This window comes from Poecilia formosa, unplaced genomic scaffold (assembly GCF_000485575.1).
Source record: "Poecilia formosa unplaced genomic scaffold, Poecilia_formosa-5.1.2 Scaffold262, whole genome shotgun sequence".
Classification (NCBI taxonomy): domain Eukaryota; kingdom Metazoa; phylum Chordata; class Actinopteri; order Cyprinodontiformes; family Poeciliidae; genus Poecilia; species Poecilia formosa.
Window position 1 is genome coordinate 204,087 of NW_006800201.1, and position 18,139 is coordinate 222,225.

The 18,139-nt window shown below is 35.3% G+C and overlaps 2 protein-coding genes across 2 annotated transcripts in view; both read right to left on the reverse strand.

Annotated features, from left to right (window-relative positions):
- Positions 1-26: 26 nt before the first annotated feature.
- Positions 27-10,033, reverse strand: LOC103150782 (protocadherin gamma-B4-like). The gene is made up of 8 exons (XM_007570522.2): positions 9,889-10,033; positions 2,523-2,594; positions 2,183-2,346; positions 1,989-2,027; positions 1,814-1,903; positions 1,521-1,607; positions 252-359; positions 27-155 (listed from the first exon to the last, which is right to left on the reverse strand). The coding sequence occupies exons 1-8, from the start codon at positions 9,968-9,970 to the stop codon at positions 27-29; spliced, it is 771 nt and encodes a 256-aa protein (XP_007570584.1). The 5' UTR covers positions 9,971-10,033.
- A 4,650-nt stretch (positions 10,034-14,683) lies between these two features.
- LOC103150783 (protocadherin-like wing polarity protein stan) overlaps positions 14,684-18,139 on the reverse strand; it is a 46,020-nt gene continuing 42,564 nt past the window's right edge. The window contains exons 21-22 of the mRNA XM_016680904.1: positions 15,071-15,122; positions 14,684-14,983 (exon numbers count right to left, since the gene is read on the reverse strand). Of these exons, the coding sequence (XP_016536390.1) occupies positions 14,978-14,983; positions 15,071-15,122 (58 nt within the window). The 3' untranslated portion in view covers positions 14,684-14,977. The remainder of the gene's footprint in view (positions 14,984-15,070; positions 15,123-18,139) is intronic.

Genomic DNA, 18,139 nt, shown 5'->3' on the forward strand with positions numbered 1-18,139 from the left:
ACAATGAGGTAAAACTCACATAACCACTAAATGAGCCTCACCTGGTTCTCTGGAACAACAGCCTGGTAGAGACTGTGGCTGAAAAAGGGATTTAAGTTGTCAAAGTCTACAACAACGATCTCAACTGAGGTTGTGTCGTTGTTTCCGCCATTGTCCTGCAACAGGAACAACAAAGAAAGGGATGGTACATTTATGATAGGAGTTAAATAAATCAGAGTGTATAAATATACTTTGTCTCTGTGTTTTCTTACCGTGGCAGTGACAATAAAATTGTACTTTGGTACAACGTTGTAGTTCAGACGTCTGATTAACATAAACGCCCCGGAGTTTGATAAGGTAAAGTCTTGTGTTACTGGAGTCTAGAAGGAGAACAATGGCATCAATAGTCAGTGATATACAGAACATTTGTAGAAAACCAAAATACACTTAACTTTTTATACACTTAATGGGCTTAATTATCATAAAATTAGAATGGAAAATACAATGATTTGGTAGTAAAAAGCATGTTTTTCAGGTCCGTAGAGCTAGAAAATATTAGAGAAAACACCAATCACTGTAAAGCGTGGTGGAGCAAGAAGTTAGTGTCAAATGTTTGTGCAGCAAAATGTTTTGTTTGTGCCTTTATATTTTTAAATATTTTAATAAAACATTTCCAGAGGTCTTTTAACCCTGACATTAACAAAAATCAAACTTTTGGTTTTGTGCAGCTAAGATTAATGTAGCACTGTTGATTGACACCATATTTATTTGATTTTGTAAATTATGAAGGGACTCGTTGACCTTTGACCTCTGGAAGAATTTATTAATATGTAGGTTTGAGCATCAACAATTAAACAAAAAAATGTTGTTGCACAAACCTGCACAAATGTAGCACCATAACTATTTATGTGGCCCTATGGACTGTGGAGGGCCGGATTTGAAAGGATGTAAGGTTTTGGTTTTTCTGTGTATTAATTTAGGTTTCTGTGTTCAGTTGAGTCTCTGTGTTGTCCTGTCTACCCCTTGATTGTCCCCAGCTGCCCCTCATTTCCCCTGATAACCTTCCTTATGTATTTAATCTTGCCTGTGTCTGTGTTTACTGGTCGGGTTCTTGTCTATTGTCATTACGTCCAGAGGCGCAAATGCACATTATTCAGGTGGATGTGAAGACATAAATCGGTACCCCCTCTCCCCCCCGAAGGAAGGAACGTCAGCGTAGAAAACATACGCTCGCTTTGAACATATTAATGAAAGTGTAAAGGTCAAAAGGTCAACCAGCCCCCCCACTTTTATGAAATCAAACAAAATTGGTGTCAAACATTAGTGCAGCAAAAATTTTCGTTTGTGCCGCTATCATTTTAAAGATATAAAGAAAGTTGGATTTCATAAAAGTTGGACAAATTGATTTTTTTCTCATCATTGTTAGCATCTATTTTACTTCTCATGTGCTTAACCTGCTGCAGGGTCGCTGCTTACATGCATAAAACATACTTTATGCTATTGGTATTGTTATTTAACAATACTGATTTCAAAGTACTTACATAGGAATATGTGAAGAGGTTGAATTCAGGTGTGCTGTCTGCATCCACGGCTCTCACTTGCAGAACCTCAGTGTTGACAACATGATTCTGAAAAACCAGACAACAGAACGAATGAGAGAGAAAATGAGAGATAAATGGCTGCTTCCTCATTTCTTTGAGAAAACAATGAAGAGTGAAGACATAAAGTTTAAGATTTATTTTGATCATACTGAATAATTCATCACCATCAATTTTATTTCTGCCAATCACCTGATTCTTAGATGTATGAAAGGTTTACAGTTCCTTTGACTTACCTCTGAAATATTTTGAGAATAAAACTTCTTATCAAATACTGGACTGTTGTCGTTGACATCAGTGATTATCAGCCTGCGGAAGTTTCTGGACTGTAAAAATAAAAACAGAAAGTGACACTTTTTAGTTGTTCAATTAGTTTGCGATGTTTGCTCCGTATTTTGGAATTTCACTCACATTGTCACAAACCAAAGCGTAGTGCAGCACTCTATCAGTCTGCAACATAAAAACACAGAGGATGTTAGTTTTGCTGCAGCATGTTAGCATAAATTATGCTGAGAATCTCAGTGAAGATCTGCATTAAATACAAATACAAATAAACACAAATATTCAACAAACAAATTCAGATGCAGTAAAGTGGGGGAGCTTACCACAGTGAGGACGTCGGCGTCGAGCGGCTTCTTGGTGCGAACAGTCGCTGTGGTTCCCCCTGGAGTGAAGATCATCTCCAGAAACTCAAGATGCTCAGGTGACAGGTCAGGCTCCAGCGTCACAATAGTACCAACTGGAATACCGGACACCAGCTCCACATCACCTGCAGCAGCAAAAATAAATGACCCAATAAACTCAATTACCTCATGAATTCATGAAATCCAGCTACCAATAAATGATCTGTTTGTGTGACATGATAGAGAAAAGACTCAACAGAGGAAGTCAGATTTAATTTATCTATTTCTAATCTTAATTAAATGAGTGTTTTTATAATGTTACCTGTATATCCTTCATCCACAGGACCCAGATTTACAGTGGTAGACGCTGAACCACAGGTTATGGTGGTGCTACCTGCAGAAACATAAATAACTTTAAGGAAATCTGCAGAATGAGATCATTCAGGTTTTCCCCCTAAAGTTCAGAAAATATTGCTAATATAGATTTACACAATAGAAAAATCAAAGTATTTCTGTAAATGACAAATAAATGGTGAAATGCTATTATTGGGACCCAACAGTGACACATTGTGGTCATTAGTGCTTTTATTTTGAAGAATGGTACATTTCTTTGTCTTTTTTGTGACATGCTGCACTTCCTGATGGGACATTGTGAGATCCTGAAGGAACCAGAGGGAAATCTTTAAAATAGAACCACTGGAAAGCAGAATGAGGTATAAACACAAACAACTGTGTTTGGTGATAAAAAAGGTTATTTGTTTATGTAAGAAGTGAGTTCAGAGCATTTCATGGCCAGGCTCCTGATTATCTTTGTCAGGTTANGTTGATCCCAGTGTCTCCATCTTGGGCCTTTATTGGTTCTGGTCGTATTTCACTGAGATCCCCGTCCTGAAACACAGTCAGTCTGTTCTTCACAACAACTCTGTCAGTTTGAAATAAATTTCTGCTTTACATCCAAACAATGAGGTAAAACTCACATAACCACTAAATGAGCCTCACCTGGTTCTCTGGAACAACAGCCTGGTAGAGACTGTGGCTGAAAAAGGGATTTAAGTTGTCAATGTCTTCTACAACGATCTCAACCGAGGTTGTGCCGTTGTTCCCGCCATTGTCCTGCAACAGGAACAACAAAGAAAGGGATGGTACATTTATGATAGGAGTTAAATAAATCAGTGTATAAATATAGTTTGTTTCTCTGTTTTCTTACCGTGGCAGTGACAATAAAATTGTACTTTGGTACAACGTTGTAGTTCAGAGGTCTGATTAACATAAACCCTCCGGAGTTTGATAAGGAAAAGTCTTGTGTTACTGGAGTCTAGAAGGAGAACAATGGCATCAATAGTCAGTGATATACAGAACATTTGTAGAAAACCAAAAAATGCTTAACTTTTAATACACTTAACGGGCTTAATTTTCATAAAATTAGAATGGAAAATACAATGATTTGGTAGTAAAAGGCATGTTTTTCAGGTCCGTAGAGCTAGAAAATATTAGAGAAAATACTAACCACTGTAAAGCGTGGTGGAGCAAGAAGTTGGTGTCAAATGTTTGTGCAGCAAAATGTTTTGTTTGTGCCTTTATATTTTTAAAGATTTTAATAAAACATTTGCAGAGGTCTTTTAACCCTGACATCAACAAAAATCAAACTTTTGCTTTTGTGCAGCTAAGATTAATGTAGCACTGTTGATTGACACCAAATTTATTTGATTTTGAAAATTATGAAGGGACTCGTTGACCTTTGACTTCTGGAAGAATTTATTAATATGTAGGTTTGAGCATCAACAATTAAACAAAAAAATTTTGTTACACAAATGTAGCACCATAACTATTCATGTGGCCCTATGGACCGTGGAGGGCCGGATTTGAAAGGATGTGTTGTAAGGTTTTGGTTTTTCTGTGTATTAGTTTAGGTTTCTGTGTTCAGTTGAGTCTCTGTGTTGTCCTGTCTACCCCTTGGTTGTCCCCAGCTGCCCCTCATTTCCCCTGATAACCTTCCTTATGTATTTAATCTTGCCTGTGTCTGTGTTTCCTGGTCGGGTTCTTGTCTATTGTCATTATGTCCAGTGGCGCAACTGCACATTATTCAGGTGGATGCAAAAACATAAATCTGCGCCCCTTCTCCCCCCCAAAGGAAGGAACGTCAGCGTAGAAAACATACGCTCGCTTTGAAGATATTAATGAAAGTGTAAAGGTCAAAAGATCAACCAGGCCCCCCACTTTTATGAAATCAAACAAAATTGGTGTCAAACGTTAGTGCTCCGTTTGTGCAGCAAAAATTTTCATTTGTGCCGCTGTCATTTTAAAGATATAAAGAAAGTTGGATTTCATAAAAGTTGGACAAATTGATTTTTTTCTCATCATTGTTAGCATCTATTTTACTTCTCATGTGCTTAACCTGCTGCAGGGTCGCTGCTTATATGCATAAAACATACATTATGCTATTGGTATCATTTAACAATACTGATTTCAAAGTTCTTACATAGGAATATGTGAAGAGGTTGAATTCAGGTGTGATGTCTGCATCCACAGCTCTCACTCGCAGGACCTCAGTGTAGATGGTTTGATTCTGAAAAACCAGACAACAGAACGATTGAGAGAGAAAATGAGAGATAAATGCTGCTTCCTCATTTCTTTGAGAAAACACTGAAGAGTGAAGGCAGAAAGTTTAAGATTTATTTTGATCATACTGAATAATTCATCACCATCAGTTTTATTTCTGCCAATCACCTGATTCTTAGATGTATGAAAGGTTTACAGTTCCTTTGACTTACCTCTGAAATAGTTTGAGAATAAAACTCCTTATCAAATACTGGACTGTTGTCGTTGACATCAGTGATTATCAGCCTGCGGAAGTTTCTGGACTGTAAAAATAAAAACAGAAAGGGACTCGTTTTAGTTGTTCAATTAGTTTGTGATGTTTGCTCCATATTTTGGAAGTTCACTCACATTGTTTTCACAAACCAAAGCGTAGTGCAGCACTCTATCAGTCTGCAACATAAAAACACAGAGGATGTTAGTTCTGCTGCAGCATGTTAGCATAAATTATGCTGAGAATCTCAGTGAAGATCTGCATTAAATACAAATAAACACAAATATTCAGCAAACAAATTCAGGTACAGTAAAGTGGGGGAGCTTACCGTAGTGAGGACGTCGGCGTCGAGCGGCTTCATGGTGCGAACAGTCGCTGTGGTTTCCCCTGAAGTGAAGTTCAACTCCAGAAACTCAAGATGCTCAGGATAAATATCAAGCTCCAATCTCACACTAGTACCAGCTGGGATACCGGACACCAGCTCCACATCACCTGCAGCAGCAAAAATAAATGACCCGATAAACTCAATTACCTCATGAATTCATTAAATCCAGCTACCAATAAATGATCTGTTTGTGTGATCATAACATGATAGAGAAAAGACTCAACGGAAGAAGTCAGATTTAATTTATCTATTTCTAATTTTAATTAAGTGAGTTGTTTTTATAATCTTACCTGAATATCCTTCATCCACAGAACCCAGATACACAGTGGTAGATGCTGAACCACAGTTTATGGTGGTGGTACCTGCAGAAACATAAATAACTTTAAGGAAATCTGCAGAATGAGATCATTCAGGTGTTTCCCCCCAAAGTTCAGAAAATCTTGCTAATATAGATTTACACAATAGAAAAATCAAAGTATTTCTGTAAATGGTAACTAAATGTTTAAAATGCTCCTACTGGGACCCAACATTGTGGTCATTAGTGCTTTTATTTTGAAGAACGGTATATTTCTTCTTTGTGTTTTTTGTGACATGGTGCACTTCCTGTTCTTACCAAGCCTGATGAGACATTGTGGGTCCTGAAGGAACCAGAGGGAAATCTTTAAAATATAACCACTGGAAAGCAGAATGAGGTATAAACATGGACAACTGTGTTTGATGATGAGAAAGGTTATTTGTTTATGTAAGAAGTGAGTTCAGAGCATTTCATGGCCAGGCTCCTGATTATCTTTGTCAGCTTATAACTACACTGAACAAATATATAAACTCCCCATGTCAAATATAAGAATTTTTTTTAACATTTGGGTTACACAATATATGGAGAAACTCAAAGTATTGATCTTCATATTGGCATTGATAACATCTATGGCCATTTGTAGCATATTGACAGTCCTTTGAACATAATGGGGGTCATGTTGAGGAATTAGATTTTGACCCAGTTGGCTTCTCATAGGCGGTTACAGACAGTCTGAGGTGTGATGCTTTTGTTGTGCTGACCAATAGTCTCATCAGCTGTGTGTGTCGTTGGTCTTAGCTGATGGACGGACGAGCCGGATGTGGCCATCTTGTGGTGGAGTGGTCACACATGACCAATGAGGATGAGGTCGATTTGCAGTAGTGCCAGACTGCTGGAAACGAACTTTTAAACGGCTGATGGTCCGATAATGGACACTGAGCCGTGCAGCTACTGCTCTAGTGGACATCCCTGCATCCAACATGCCAGTGGCACGTTCCTGAATAACTTGAAACATCTGGCATTATGACTTGTGACAAAATTTTATATTTATTGCCCCCAGTACAAGGATTGTCCAGTTATTGCTCATTTTGTCTGATCACCCTCTGGACATGCCCCACCCATGCACTGAGTAAAAGAACAACTCACTGAGTAATGCTCACTACTAAGTTGGATTAAAAATTATACACAAATCAAGAGAAATATTACCTTTGTACAATAAAATGTCAGCAAATGCTAATTTACAGCTGGGTTAGTAACAATGGCAGCAAGGTTTGACATGGGGTGTTTATATTTTTGTTCAGGATAATTATTCTGCAGCTGGTCGTCGTTCTCAGACTCTGAATCTGGTTGTTCCATGAACACGGTTACAAACTAAAGTGGAACAGTTTACCCTTGCAGCTCCGTTTCGCTGACTCTGTGGAGGATTTTAAAAAGCAGCTAAAAACATTTTAGTTGCATGTCTTTTGATTTTACTGTTTCTTATGTTGGTTTTAAGGCTGATTTCTAAAATCGTCCAGTTTCTAATGGAGCAAAGTACCAGCTGTGCAAACACTGACCTCTGATTCTTACTCCCATGTCACCTAAAGCTCTGGGTCATAAATATCCTCTATTAAAATAAAAGTTCATAATTCTGGTTTATGTAAAATGTTGCTTGCCCATTTATAATTATAAGCTTCAAAATAAAATCATTGGATTTGTTCAATATTACATGTCGACTTATTTCTATAAATGTACTGAAAATCCTCCTAAATATATCTGTTGGACCCCTGATGCTCTACCAGCTGAATCTGACTGGACTTTTATTCCTTCTTCAGAAGTAAGATGTTCATCCTCAGAAAATCCCAAGTATTTATATTTTTAGTAATGGACAGAATAATAGGCTCAAAGCAAAAGTAAATGTCAGTGTGTGACTCAACTTGTAAAAATAGTTTCAGTTTTATCACAATTGGTCTTTAACCTCATGATGTTACACCAAAAAGTAAAAATTAACAGTACTTTATGGTTTCTGAAGATCAGATTCATTCTCAGTAATAAACTTGATGTTACCTGCATTACAGTAACATACAGACTTTTATATCACCTGCTCTGACTCCTAACTGCTGCTACCAGATCATTTATATAAGAAGCAAAGACAGTAGGAGACAAGACGTCACGTTGTTTAGCACCACATGGTTTTGGGAACCAGCCTGTTCTAGTCGTTCAGCTGAACACAAGATTCTGGATTTTGATAAACAGCTTTTAGATCATTATAAAATTTCCCGTCAATTTGTGTTTTTAACAACTGAAAACACAACAGTTTCCAATTAACAAAAGCTTCTTGAAAATCTATAAAGCAAAAGTAGATTTTCCTTCTAGTTTCCTGGTTTTATCTCTTGTAGTTAAATAATAAATATGATCTATACATATTTAGATCATATTTCTAAACCCATTCTGTTTCCCTGCCAATAAATTAAGTAAATGTAAATAATTAACCAACCTGTCATTGAGAACACTGAAATAAAGTTTATAGACACAGATTAGGAGGCTATAATCCAGTGGCACGGGGTTATAGTTTCATCCAGTTAAGGGATGAATGAAAAAAAAAGATGAACGTTGTGAGGGTGGGGTGTGGAGGAAAATTATAACAGGGAGTCTGTAAGAGTGACCCCCCCCACATCTATTGTAATCCACAATTTGGGAACCACTGCTATAATCCATAGAAACTCATCTTTGTCATTCTGATTGAACCCTGTTCAAAACAAGTAAAACAAGATTATGCAACATTTGAAACAGACCAATTTATTTTAACACTTCATCAGATAAATTATCAGCCTGTGGCTTTCATAAGTTTAAACTTATTAATAGCTACTTTAAACCCACTTTCTGTAATATGAGAGTTTAAATACATATTTGAGAAACTCATTGGGATGAAATGTTCAGTCTGATTCTTAAGGACTTTTGTCCTTTCTAAATGAGAATGATCCCACTCAGGGGAACCAGAACTACCAGAAAATAAAGACCTAAAATCTGATTCCTACTTTTTAAAACATCTTCAATCTGAAGACATACAGCCATCTTTCTCAACCCCTTTAAAGGGATCTTTCTCATTTTCTAGCTATTTCATTAGTTTCAAAATGCCTGACGATTATTGGTTTGATTAAATTCTCTTCAATGCTTTACCTCACTGATATTTTCTCTCATGTTCTAAGTGTTTTGTCAAATGTAAATTTTTTGCCCTTAAATTCAATTTTTAACTATTATCTTAAATCCTTCTCCTGACACATAACAAACCTTTTCTCAGTGAGTCTCATATTATTCCCAAACACATTTATCTCCTCATCCCAATAGAGTTTATTTAGTTTAGGTTGTCTTTTTTTTACAAATGTTATCTTTTTACTGGGTCTGAAAGCATCATAAACATTATTTAACAATAAATGAGACTGACACTTTCCTATTTTAGATTAGTTAAGGTTACCAAACCATTTTTCTTTTTAAGTCCCAGAATAATGAGAGTGAATTAACTAAATGTTTTACTTATGGTTCTTCAAATCTTTATAAGTTCAGAGAACTGGTTTAGTGAATCAACATAAAATCAAGAAGATTCCATCCCAGCCTCTAAAGACTCTAACCACTTAAAGTTGTTCTGTTTTTATCAAATGTTTCTTTAAAAAGCAGAACCTGAATTTATCAAATGTTTAACAATGTTTTAGGAGCAGGAGAAATTGCTCAGCTACCCTCAAGCTGTAATTTGAGGGTCTGTTCTTAGTTATGAAGGACCTGAAGGAGAAAAAGTTTTGGTTTTTACAACAAGAAGGGATTTACACCAGATGAAAATTAAATATTCAACTTTTCAGTTAAAATATAGAACTGATTAGTTAGTTATCACTAACTAATGCAGAGTTAGTGATAAGAGGATTTTGAACGATGGACCCAACAGATAAGGAACAATTTTATGGCAGTAAAATTCCTCCATGCAGTTTTTCCTCTTCAGATCTGAAGCGTACAAACGAAAGACTCGTCCTCTTATTGTAGACAGAAAAACCATCAAACACTTTGCTCTGAGAGGTTAATTTGACCAAAGAGTCTCTTTAGATGCTTAAGAAGCATTAAACAGGAAAGGCCCACATTTTATGTTACAACAAAACTACTTTATCAGGCTCTGGTTTCCTGTCTATACATTATATTTACCTGGTTATGAACAAATTCAATCCTGTACTCACCTATTGGACTTCCAGTAACGACATGGATCCAAACAGAGACAATCAGACCAACACATATCCGACTCAAACCAGCGCCGTCCATGTTGGCGCTGGTTATGTTTCCCGTTTTCCAGCCTCGGGCGACTGACACTGAACTGATCAACTGAACCACAGGAGTTATGGATGACTTACAGTTTCCTTCACTTTCCTTCCCAACAATCATCTTTTATGACAGGCTGTAAAACCACATTGACCTTTGAGGTGAGGGCAGAAGGTCGTATACCACACCCTGTCTTTCAATTTCACTTGGAAAAATAAACACTATTCTATCAGAAAAGCAGACCTGGTTAAAATGAATGAATGAATGAATGAATGAATAGTAGTTAAAAAAGCTTCAGTTATTTCTAAGATGTAAGATATTTGGTTTTCTTTACCCAAGTTTGTGTTTTGTAAACTAAGTTACATAGATTTCCTCTTGAAATGTGTTTGAGGTTCAGTTCAGATATTTAGATAAATTATACTCCATATTTCTAGATGCCATTTTATTTCTGGTGAATTAGAACCACTGTGGAAACAAAGACCAGGGAAGCAGAGAGGAAATGAGAGCCTAATAAAAAGATTAAAATAAAGTGCTTTTTAGTTATGCTTTATTTATTAATTTATTCTTTATTCTGACTGACTTTATTTATTTTCTTTCTCTCCCTCTATTTTCCACTTCTACTCAAAATATTTGTGATGCATTTTAGAGAGTAAATGTAAAATAATAATGCAAATTACAAAATAACTTCTTTTAATCTACTATGATTAAAATAAGAAAAAAAAATCCAGATATGTTAAATAATTTTATTGGTTTTGTTGTGACACCAATTGATTGTGTTCATTGAATTGTCTTTGTTTTTAATGTATCCATTTAATGTGTACCTCCTTGTTTCTTTGTTTGGTTATTTTATTTCTGTTGGTGTTAGTAGTTCTCTTATCCGGTTATTTATTCAGTAAATCAATACCCTTTCTTGCTTTTTGTTAGTCTGTAATGTTTGTTGTATTTACACAAACATTAATTAAAAAAGAACTTGAATAAAAAATTTAATTTGACTGAGGTTTCTAAGTTACATGTGAAAATCTCCCTTCCTGTTCTACTAGAAAATGATTTGCATAACTTTAGTCCACATAATGTTCTGCTATGGAACAACAGGGTGATTCTAAGGAGACGCAAATCAAAATTCATGGAAAAAGAAATGTATCAAATTTGATTGGATAAATGATAAAGGCGATTTATTTATGAGGAATTTAGTAATAAATATAAAATAGTTGAATATTTGTGCTCTCGCCCTGAACGTTAGCTGGAGATGGGCACCAGCAACCCTCCCAACCCCACCAAGGGACAAGGGTGTTAGAAAATGGATGGATGGATATTTGTGGTTGATATCATTCCAATAGCTATGATTAATTTAATCAGGAATAACTCAGATCAGACCCCAACCCTGAAACGGCATAAAATAATAATCATTGAGATAAACTGTGTAGACAAAAAGTGCAGTAACACTGAGAAAACTCTTAATGAAATCTATCTTGGGTTCTCTTTAAAGACCTTAAAAAACTATAAATTTGATCAATCAGATCTAATTCTTTTACCTTATCAATCTGACCTAAAATTAAAGAAACACACTATAAAATTGTAAATAACCATAAACCTATGTTATAAACAGAAACTTTCCATAAGTATGAAAGAAAAAATACATCCAAACTATTTGGACTGTTTCTGAGTTATTATCTTGGGGTAATAAATCATCTGACAGTTTTGACTGTGTCTCTTGTGTTTAGTGGTCTGAATGGTTTAAAGGGCCGTTTACATCTCAACATTGCACAAACAGACATAATGATGCAGTTAATAAATCAATTTTCAATCAGTTTTTCGCACCAAAGAGTTTAGAATAACACATTTTTACTGAGGCTCTTTAAATGTGTATATATATTAAATTTTAAATTGACTGAATAGAAAGTTATGAAGCCACTAGGGGGCTCTATAGACAACAGTATAGTTCAAATAATGCAGCTAATCAACAATAATGGGAATTTACTTAATTATTCTGAGTTCCTCCAGATTTTTGGTATTCCTGCTACCCCTAAAGAGTTTGTTACAATCATAGATGTTGTTCCATCTGGTATCCTAACTTTATGAATGAAGAAGCCCTGAGAAATCAGTGTGTGTTCCTCACTTTGCTTTTGTGTTGAATCCACAAATAATAAACACAACATTAGGTCTTTGTTTCAAGCAGATAATCACCACCACCCCATCTGCTGCTCATTACTGGTCTGGTATTGTTAAAGATCTGAACAATTCAATAGTTCCGTATATTGAACACAAAGTGTTAATGTTTCACAAGTTTCCGATCAGCACCTGGGAACCGCCCTCCAGCTGAAGACGAGCTCCTGGCTCCCTCTGGTGGACGATAGGAAAAGGTGCAGGAAACCAAAACCCCGGATTCCCAACAAGGCATGAACACCCTGGTGAAAAATAAATATTCTAAGTGTATTAACATTAGCATACTTGAAGTCAGACTAATCATCAGCATACGTCAAGTTAGTTAAAGATTAGTTAACTTGAAGTGTGTCATTCTGGCACTACTAATTTTATACTTAATGCATTTTAATAATAATTAAAGTGTAGAAAATCACAATTGAAAGTGTGTTAAGTGTACCATAGCATGCTTTTTCAGAACAAGTGAAGTTATACTTTGTATACTTTCAGTATATTGCTTTTTATGTCATATAAACATGCTTTATTAGTGTATTGTTGTGAATGAATTATATTTAAAATATATTTTGAATGTTTTTAAATATATAAGCATTACATATTTTATATATTAGTAGTGTGATTACAGTATGCTCCAATTTCACTTTTGATTTATTATAATTGCTTATGAAGATGAGATGTTTGATTGTTGTAGATGTTTGGAGCCACCTAGTGGTGTGATGAGAAACTGCATGCATCGTGTCCTTCAGTCGCTCTCACGGTAGGTGCGAGTGAATCATCTCTTCACTACATATTTTACTTAAGGTCATATTTTTCTAGTTCAACACGTTCACGAAATATTGTAAGCCGGACATCTAACATCTACGATATAATTTGTAGGGTTTTCCAGTGATTATGCTGGAAAAATATGACTATGAGGGGGAGCTGCGCCGATTGTTGTTCATGGCTGACCACTCGGTCATGACACCAACTGCGTCTTCTTTTATTTTTCAGCTGTGAAGCCACTTGCATGCAGTTTGTAAAGAGTGATTTCGTGTGTTTGATACTAGGTGGGTTTAGGATATAAATATATATAAAATTGTGTTTTATGAATATTGTGACTGTTGCAGTTGACTTGTATGTTAACTGCTATGGCAGTTGTCTGTTATTTTACTGTTTTGTGTTGTTGGATGTTATTTTTGAATGATTTATGGAAAAAGAATGTTTTGTTTTGAGGAATTGTTAACCGTTTTAAACTATTCGATCACATCTTTAAAAGAAAAAATTCTGAGGAATGCTGGTGGAGCTGTGAAGCCTCTTGCATGCAGTTTCGAGACACATTGTAAAGATTTAGCGTGTTTGATACTAGTGAAGACAACCGAGCGAGAGAGGTTACACTTAGCATTCTTTTAGTGAACACTTCAGCTAGAAGAAAAAAACTTCCAACATCAACATGTGAAAAGCTCAGCTTTATTTGTTTGATTTAAGCTTCACAAAACTGAATATTAAAACTGAAAGAAAGATGCTTTAACACAATATTATTTTACAGGTGTGCATGTTTTTGAAAAGGATTGCTGTATCTATTTTTCACTTTAATTTTCATTTGAATTAATTTGAAAAAGGTTTGAAGTGATGAACCTGAGGTCACCTGATTATTAAAGACAGTAAACCTGCAGCTTTTGATTAACATGATTAAAACCAGGACTCGTGACTCAGACAGTTTTCAGGAATGCTTTAATTTATTTGTTCATTTTATATACAACAAAAACGGCTAAAATGTCAGTCGGCTTCTGCAGCAGGTAAAATTTGCATCAACATTTTGAAAGGTCTGTGGAGACATTTACACCCAAACTGTGAAATTAGAAAGTAAGAAATAATCACAACTTAGCATTAAAAAATGACTTAAATTACAGTTTGTTTTTCAGTATTTCTCACCTTCTTCCAAAATGTATTGATTTCAATCGATCAATTTTATTTGTTCAGCACATTTCAGCAACAAGGCAGTTCAAAGTTCCTTATACAGTAAAAATACAGTTAAAATACATATAAAGTCATAGACCAGTCAGTCTGGGAGCCTTTATAAAAGACTCCAAGACAAAAAGCAGTATGACATTCTGATTGTGTAACAGATTGTTGACTGATGTTTCCAGGCGAGGAGCTGGGGGGGACAGGGAGGGGGCAGTGGTGCCCCAGGGGGGTAGAGCTTCAATTCGTTTTTATATCCGAGTACATCCAAAGAAAGTGGACCCTCTCCTGTTGAGTAAGGTATATGTAGAATAACATAGAGATGGTACCCCAGTAAATTATATAGTAGGCTTGCCCAGTCACTGTTTCACTCATGGTTTTTCTGATATTTTCTCCAAGTGTTTTCTGGGTAAAAGAGACTAACAATACGTTTCGTCCCGGTTAATTGGCCTCTCCAAACTCTCCCTAGGTGTGTGTGTGTGTGTGTGTGTGTGTGTGTGTGTGTGCATGGTTGTTTGTCCTGTGTGTCTCTATGTTGCCCTGTGACAGACTGGTGATCTGTCCAGGGTGAACCCCGCCTCTCACCTGGAACGTTAGCTGGAGAGGCACCAGCACCTTCCGACCCCACTAAGGGACAAGGGTGTTAGAAAATGGATGGACATTTTTAATAAAACAGACTTTCATTAATTTGATATATACAGTCATTAATCTAGAAATGGGATCCAATTCATCTGCAAATCTTCACTCTGAAATAGAGACAAACTGATGTGCTTGAAGAATACTTTGAAGTCAAATAAAAATAAAATAGATTATTATTCTGGTGCATAAAGGCAGTACTGTGTCCTTGATCTTCCAGGCTTGGTTTGATGTCCCGTCCTCATCAGGGAGTCGTCTCAACGAACATGGATTTGTTCACATCTGTAACACAAACAAATGATTAGCCTTTTGTTTAAATGGTTGAATTGATGAGATATTTCATTTAAACATTTCAAAGATGACATCTACCTCCAACTGCAATGAAAGGGACTTCCTCCGTTCTTCGATGTGTTGAATTTTCCTGAAATGCAAGAAAACATATCAGTTGAAAAGTTATTTTTTATTTTGTTGTTTATTTAATAGGGATAATAAATGAAGAACATCTAATGCTCTCATCACAGTTTTTATAGCCATAGCTAATTTGCAACACCCGTCCCTATAACACAACAGCATATTAGGGTGGATAGAAAAAAGGAGTAAATTTTCTAGAACAAATAGGGAAATTTCTGAGGTCCTAAAGTCAAAAATGTTCACCATTCCAAACTCAGAAATTTCTGTTTTTTTTCTACAACATTTCTGGGATAAATCTCAAAATTTCAGTTTTTTCTGGGAAATTTTCAACTTTTCAAACTTAGAAATTCCCATTTTTTTTCTTCAAAATTTCTGAGATTAATCTTGAAATTTCTGAATTTTCTGGCAGAAATTTACTCTTCCTTGTTTTTTCTTTCTACAGTGGCCCTAATAAGGCATTGCACTGTGGGGCCCTTTAGTAATTTTTTAAATGAAAAATTAAGAATAAAATAATGAAAAAGAGACACAAAGCAATGTATTTAAAACTACTGAATCAAAAACAATTACATAATCTAATGATGGGTACATTTTTTGGTTCATGTTACACTTTGAAGTCAATATTTTAATGTCAGTTATGGTCTTAAAATCAGATTTAAGACGAGTTCAAGACGAGTTAAGATGAGTTCAAAAGCTTTCAACTCTGAATATAGAAGACTGTTATTCCAAAGGTTTAACTGCAAAATGGTATTTATAGTCATGATTTGAGCTTCTTATAGTGACCACTGCTGCTCTCTCTGTTAGGTTCCGTGTTTCTGTGTGTTTATTTTTGAGTTTCTCTGTGTTCAGTCCTGTNGTGGAGACATTTACACCCAAACTGTGAAATTACAAAGTAAGAAATAATCACAACTTAGCATTAAAAAATGACTTAAATTGCAGTTTGTTGTTCCCCATTTTAAATGAATTGATTTTTTTCTAATTTCCAAACATCTTTGAAAAAAATGTTCTCAAAACATACAAACATGCTTCCAACATAGTTTTCTATTCTTTAGCATAACTCTCCTTACACTAATTTGATCCTTTATAAAAGTCTTAGAAACTATAAAATGTGATTTACTGAACTTATTTACACCATAGAAAAATGGTGTAAATATAATATATAATATTATATTAGAATAATATTGTACATTATATATAATTATAATATATATTATTATTAATATATATTATTCTAATATGTAATATTAGAATAATATATATGCTAAACTATAAGTTTATTATAGTTTAGAAATAAACTAAGTTTACTAGAAATGTTTAGAATAATCTAAACTTTTATAATAACTACACAATAGTAATAATTCTCTCTCAAGTGAGAGATATAAAAACAAAATAAAAAGTTGGAAAAACAACATAAAAACACTCAACTTCTTAAACAGGGTAACTGAACATTATCAAACATCAAGCAGGTTCAAACATATCAAGAATCCAACAAGCCCTCTGACCGTCTGTCATTAATAAAGTTAATTAAAGAGTCCCAAAAATATACTTTAATTTCCTAACGTATACTATTCTTTCCAGTGGTAATTAGACAATATCTGCCTTAACCACCAGGTGGCACTAGGTCTGTTTTTCCTAAGCTCTTTTTTTCCTGTTGAAAGGCTTACAAAGTTTTACTGAAATTCTGCTTCCTATTAGCTATTATAAAGCTAATAGGAACAATTTAGGATCCAGTGAAATTTGTTTTGACAGATTTTTTTCAGTATCTCTCACCTTCTAAAATTTATTGATTTCAATCGATCAATCATTTTTATTTGTTCAGCACATTTCAGCAAAAAGGCAGTTCAAAGTTCCTTATATAATAAAAATACAAAAATATAATACAGAGTCATAGACCAGTCAGTCTGGGAGCCTTTATAAAAGACTCAGACAAAAAACAGTAACATCTGATCTGATCATGTAACATCAGATTATTGATTAATGTTTAGTATTTTTTAAACTTGTGTATTAATTAGTTGTACTTTTCAGTAACCAGATTGTTGTGTATTGCAGACTTCTGCCCAGGTCCCTCTTGAAAATGAGATCTAGATCTCAACGTGGTTTACCTGGTTAAATAAAGGAAATAAAGTTTCATTAATCAACAGCTGGGTTTTTAGTCTGGATTTAAAGCAGCTCAGTGTTTTGGCCGTTTTTCAGTTTTCTGGAAGTTTGTTCCAGATTTGTGCTGCATAGAAGCTGAATGCTGCTTCTCCATGTTTGGTTCTGGTTCTGGGGATGCAGAGCAGAACCAGAACCAGAAGACCTGAGAGGTTTGGAAGGTTGCTATGACAACAGCAGCAGATCTTTAATGTATTGTGGTGCTAAGCCGTTCAGTGATTCATAAACTAGCATCAGTCTTTTAAAGTCTTTGATCTACAGGAAGCCAGATTAGGGACTTTAGAACTGGGCGATGTTCTCTAACTTCCTGGTTTTAGTCAGAACTTTCTGGATCAGCTGCAGCTGGAGAATTGATTCTTTTTGTAGAGATAACTGTGATTTGCTTTCATAAAGTTTCTAATAAAACTTTCATCAAGTAGATTTATACAGCCATTAATCTATAAATGGGATCCCATTCATGTTGGGAAATCTTCACTCTGAAATTTAACTGGAGACAAACTCTGATGTGTTTGATGGATATTTTAAAGTCACAGAGGTCAAATAAAAATAAAATAGTCTTAGATTATTCTGGTGCACAAAGGTAGTACTGTGTCCTTGATCTTCCAGGCTTGGTTTGATGTCCCGTCCTCATCAGGCAGTCGTCTCAGCGAACATGGATTTGTCCACCAATAACTGATTTATTCAAAGCTGTAACACAAAGAAATGATTAGCCTCTCGTTTAAATGCTCGAATTGATCAAATATTTCATTTAAACATTTCAAAGATGGCACCTACGTCCTCCTTCAATGAAATGGACCTTCTCCGGTCCGTCTCTGCAAAGTCCTCCTTCAATGAAATGGACCTTCTCCGGTCCGTCTCTGCAAAGTCCTCCTTCAA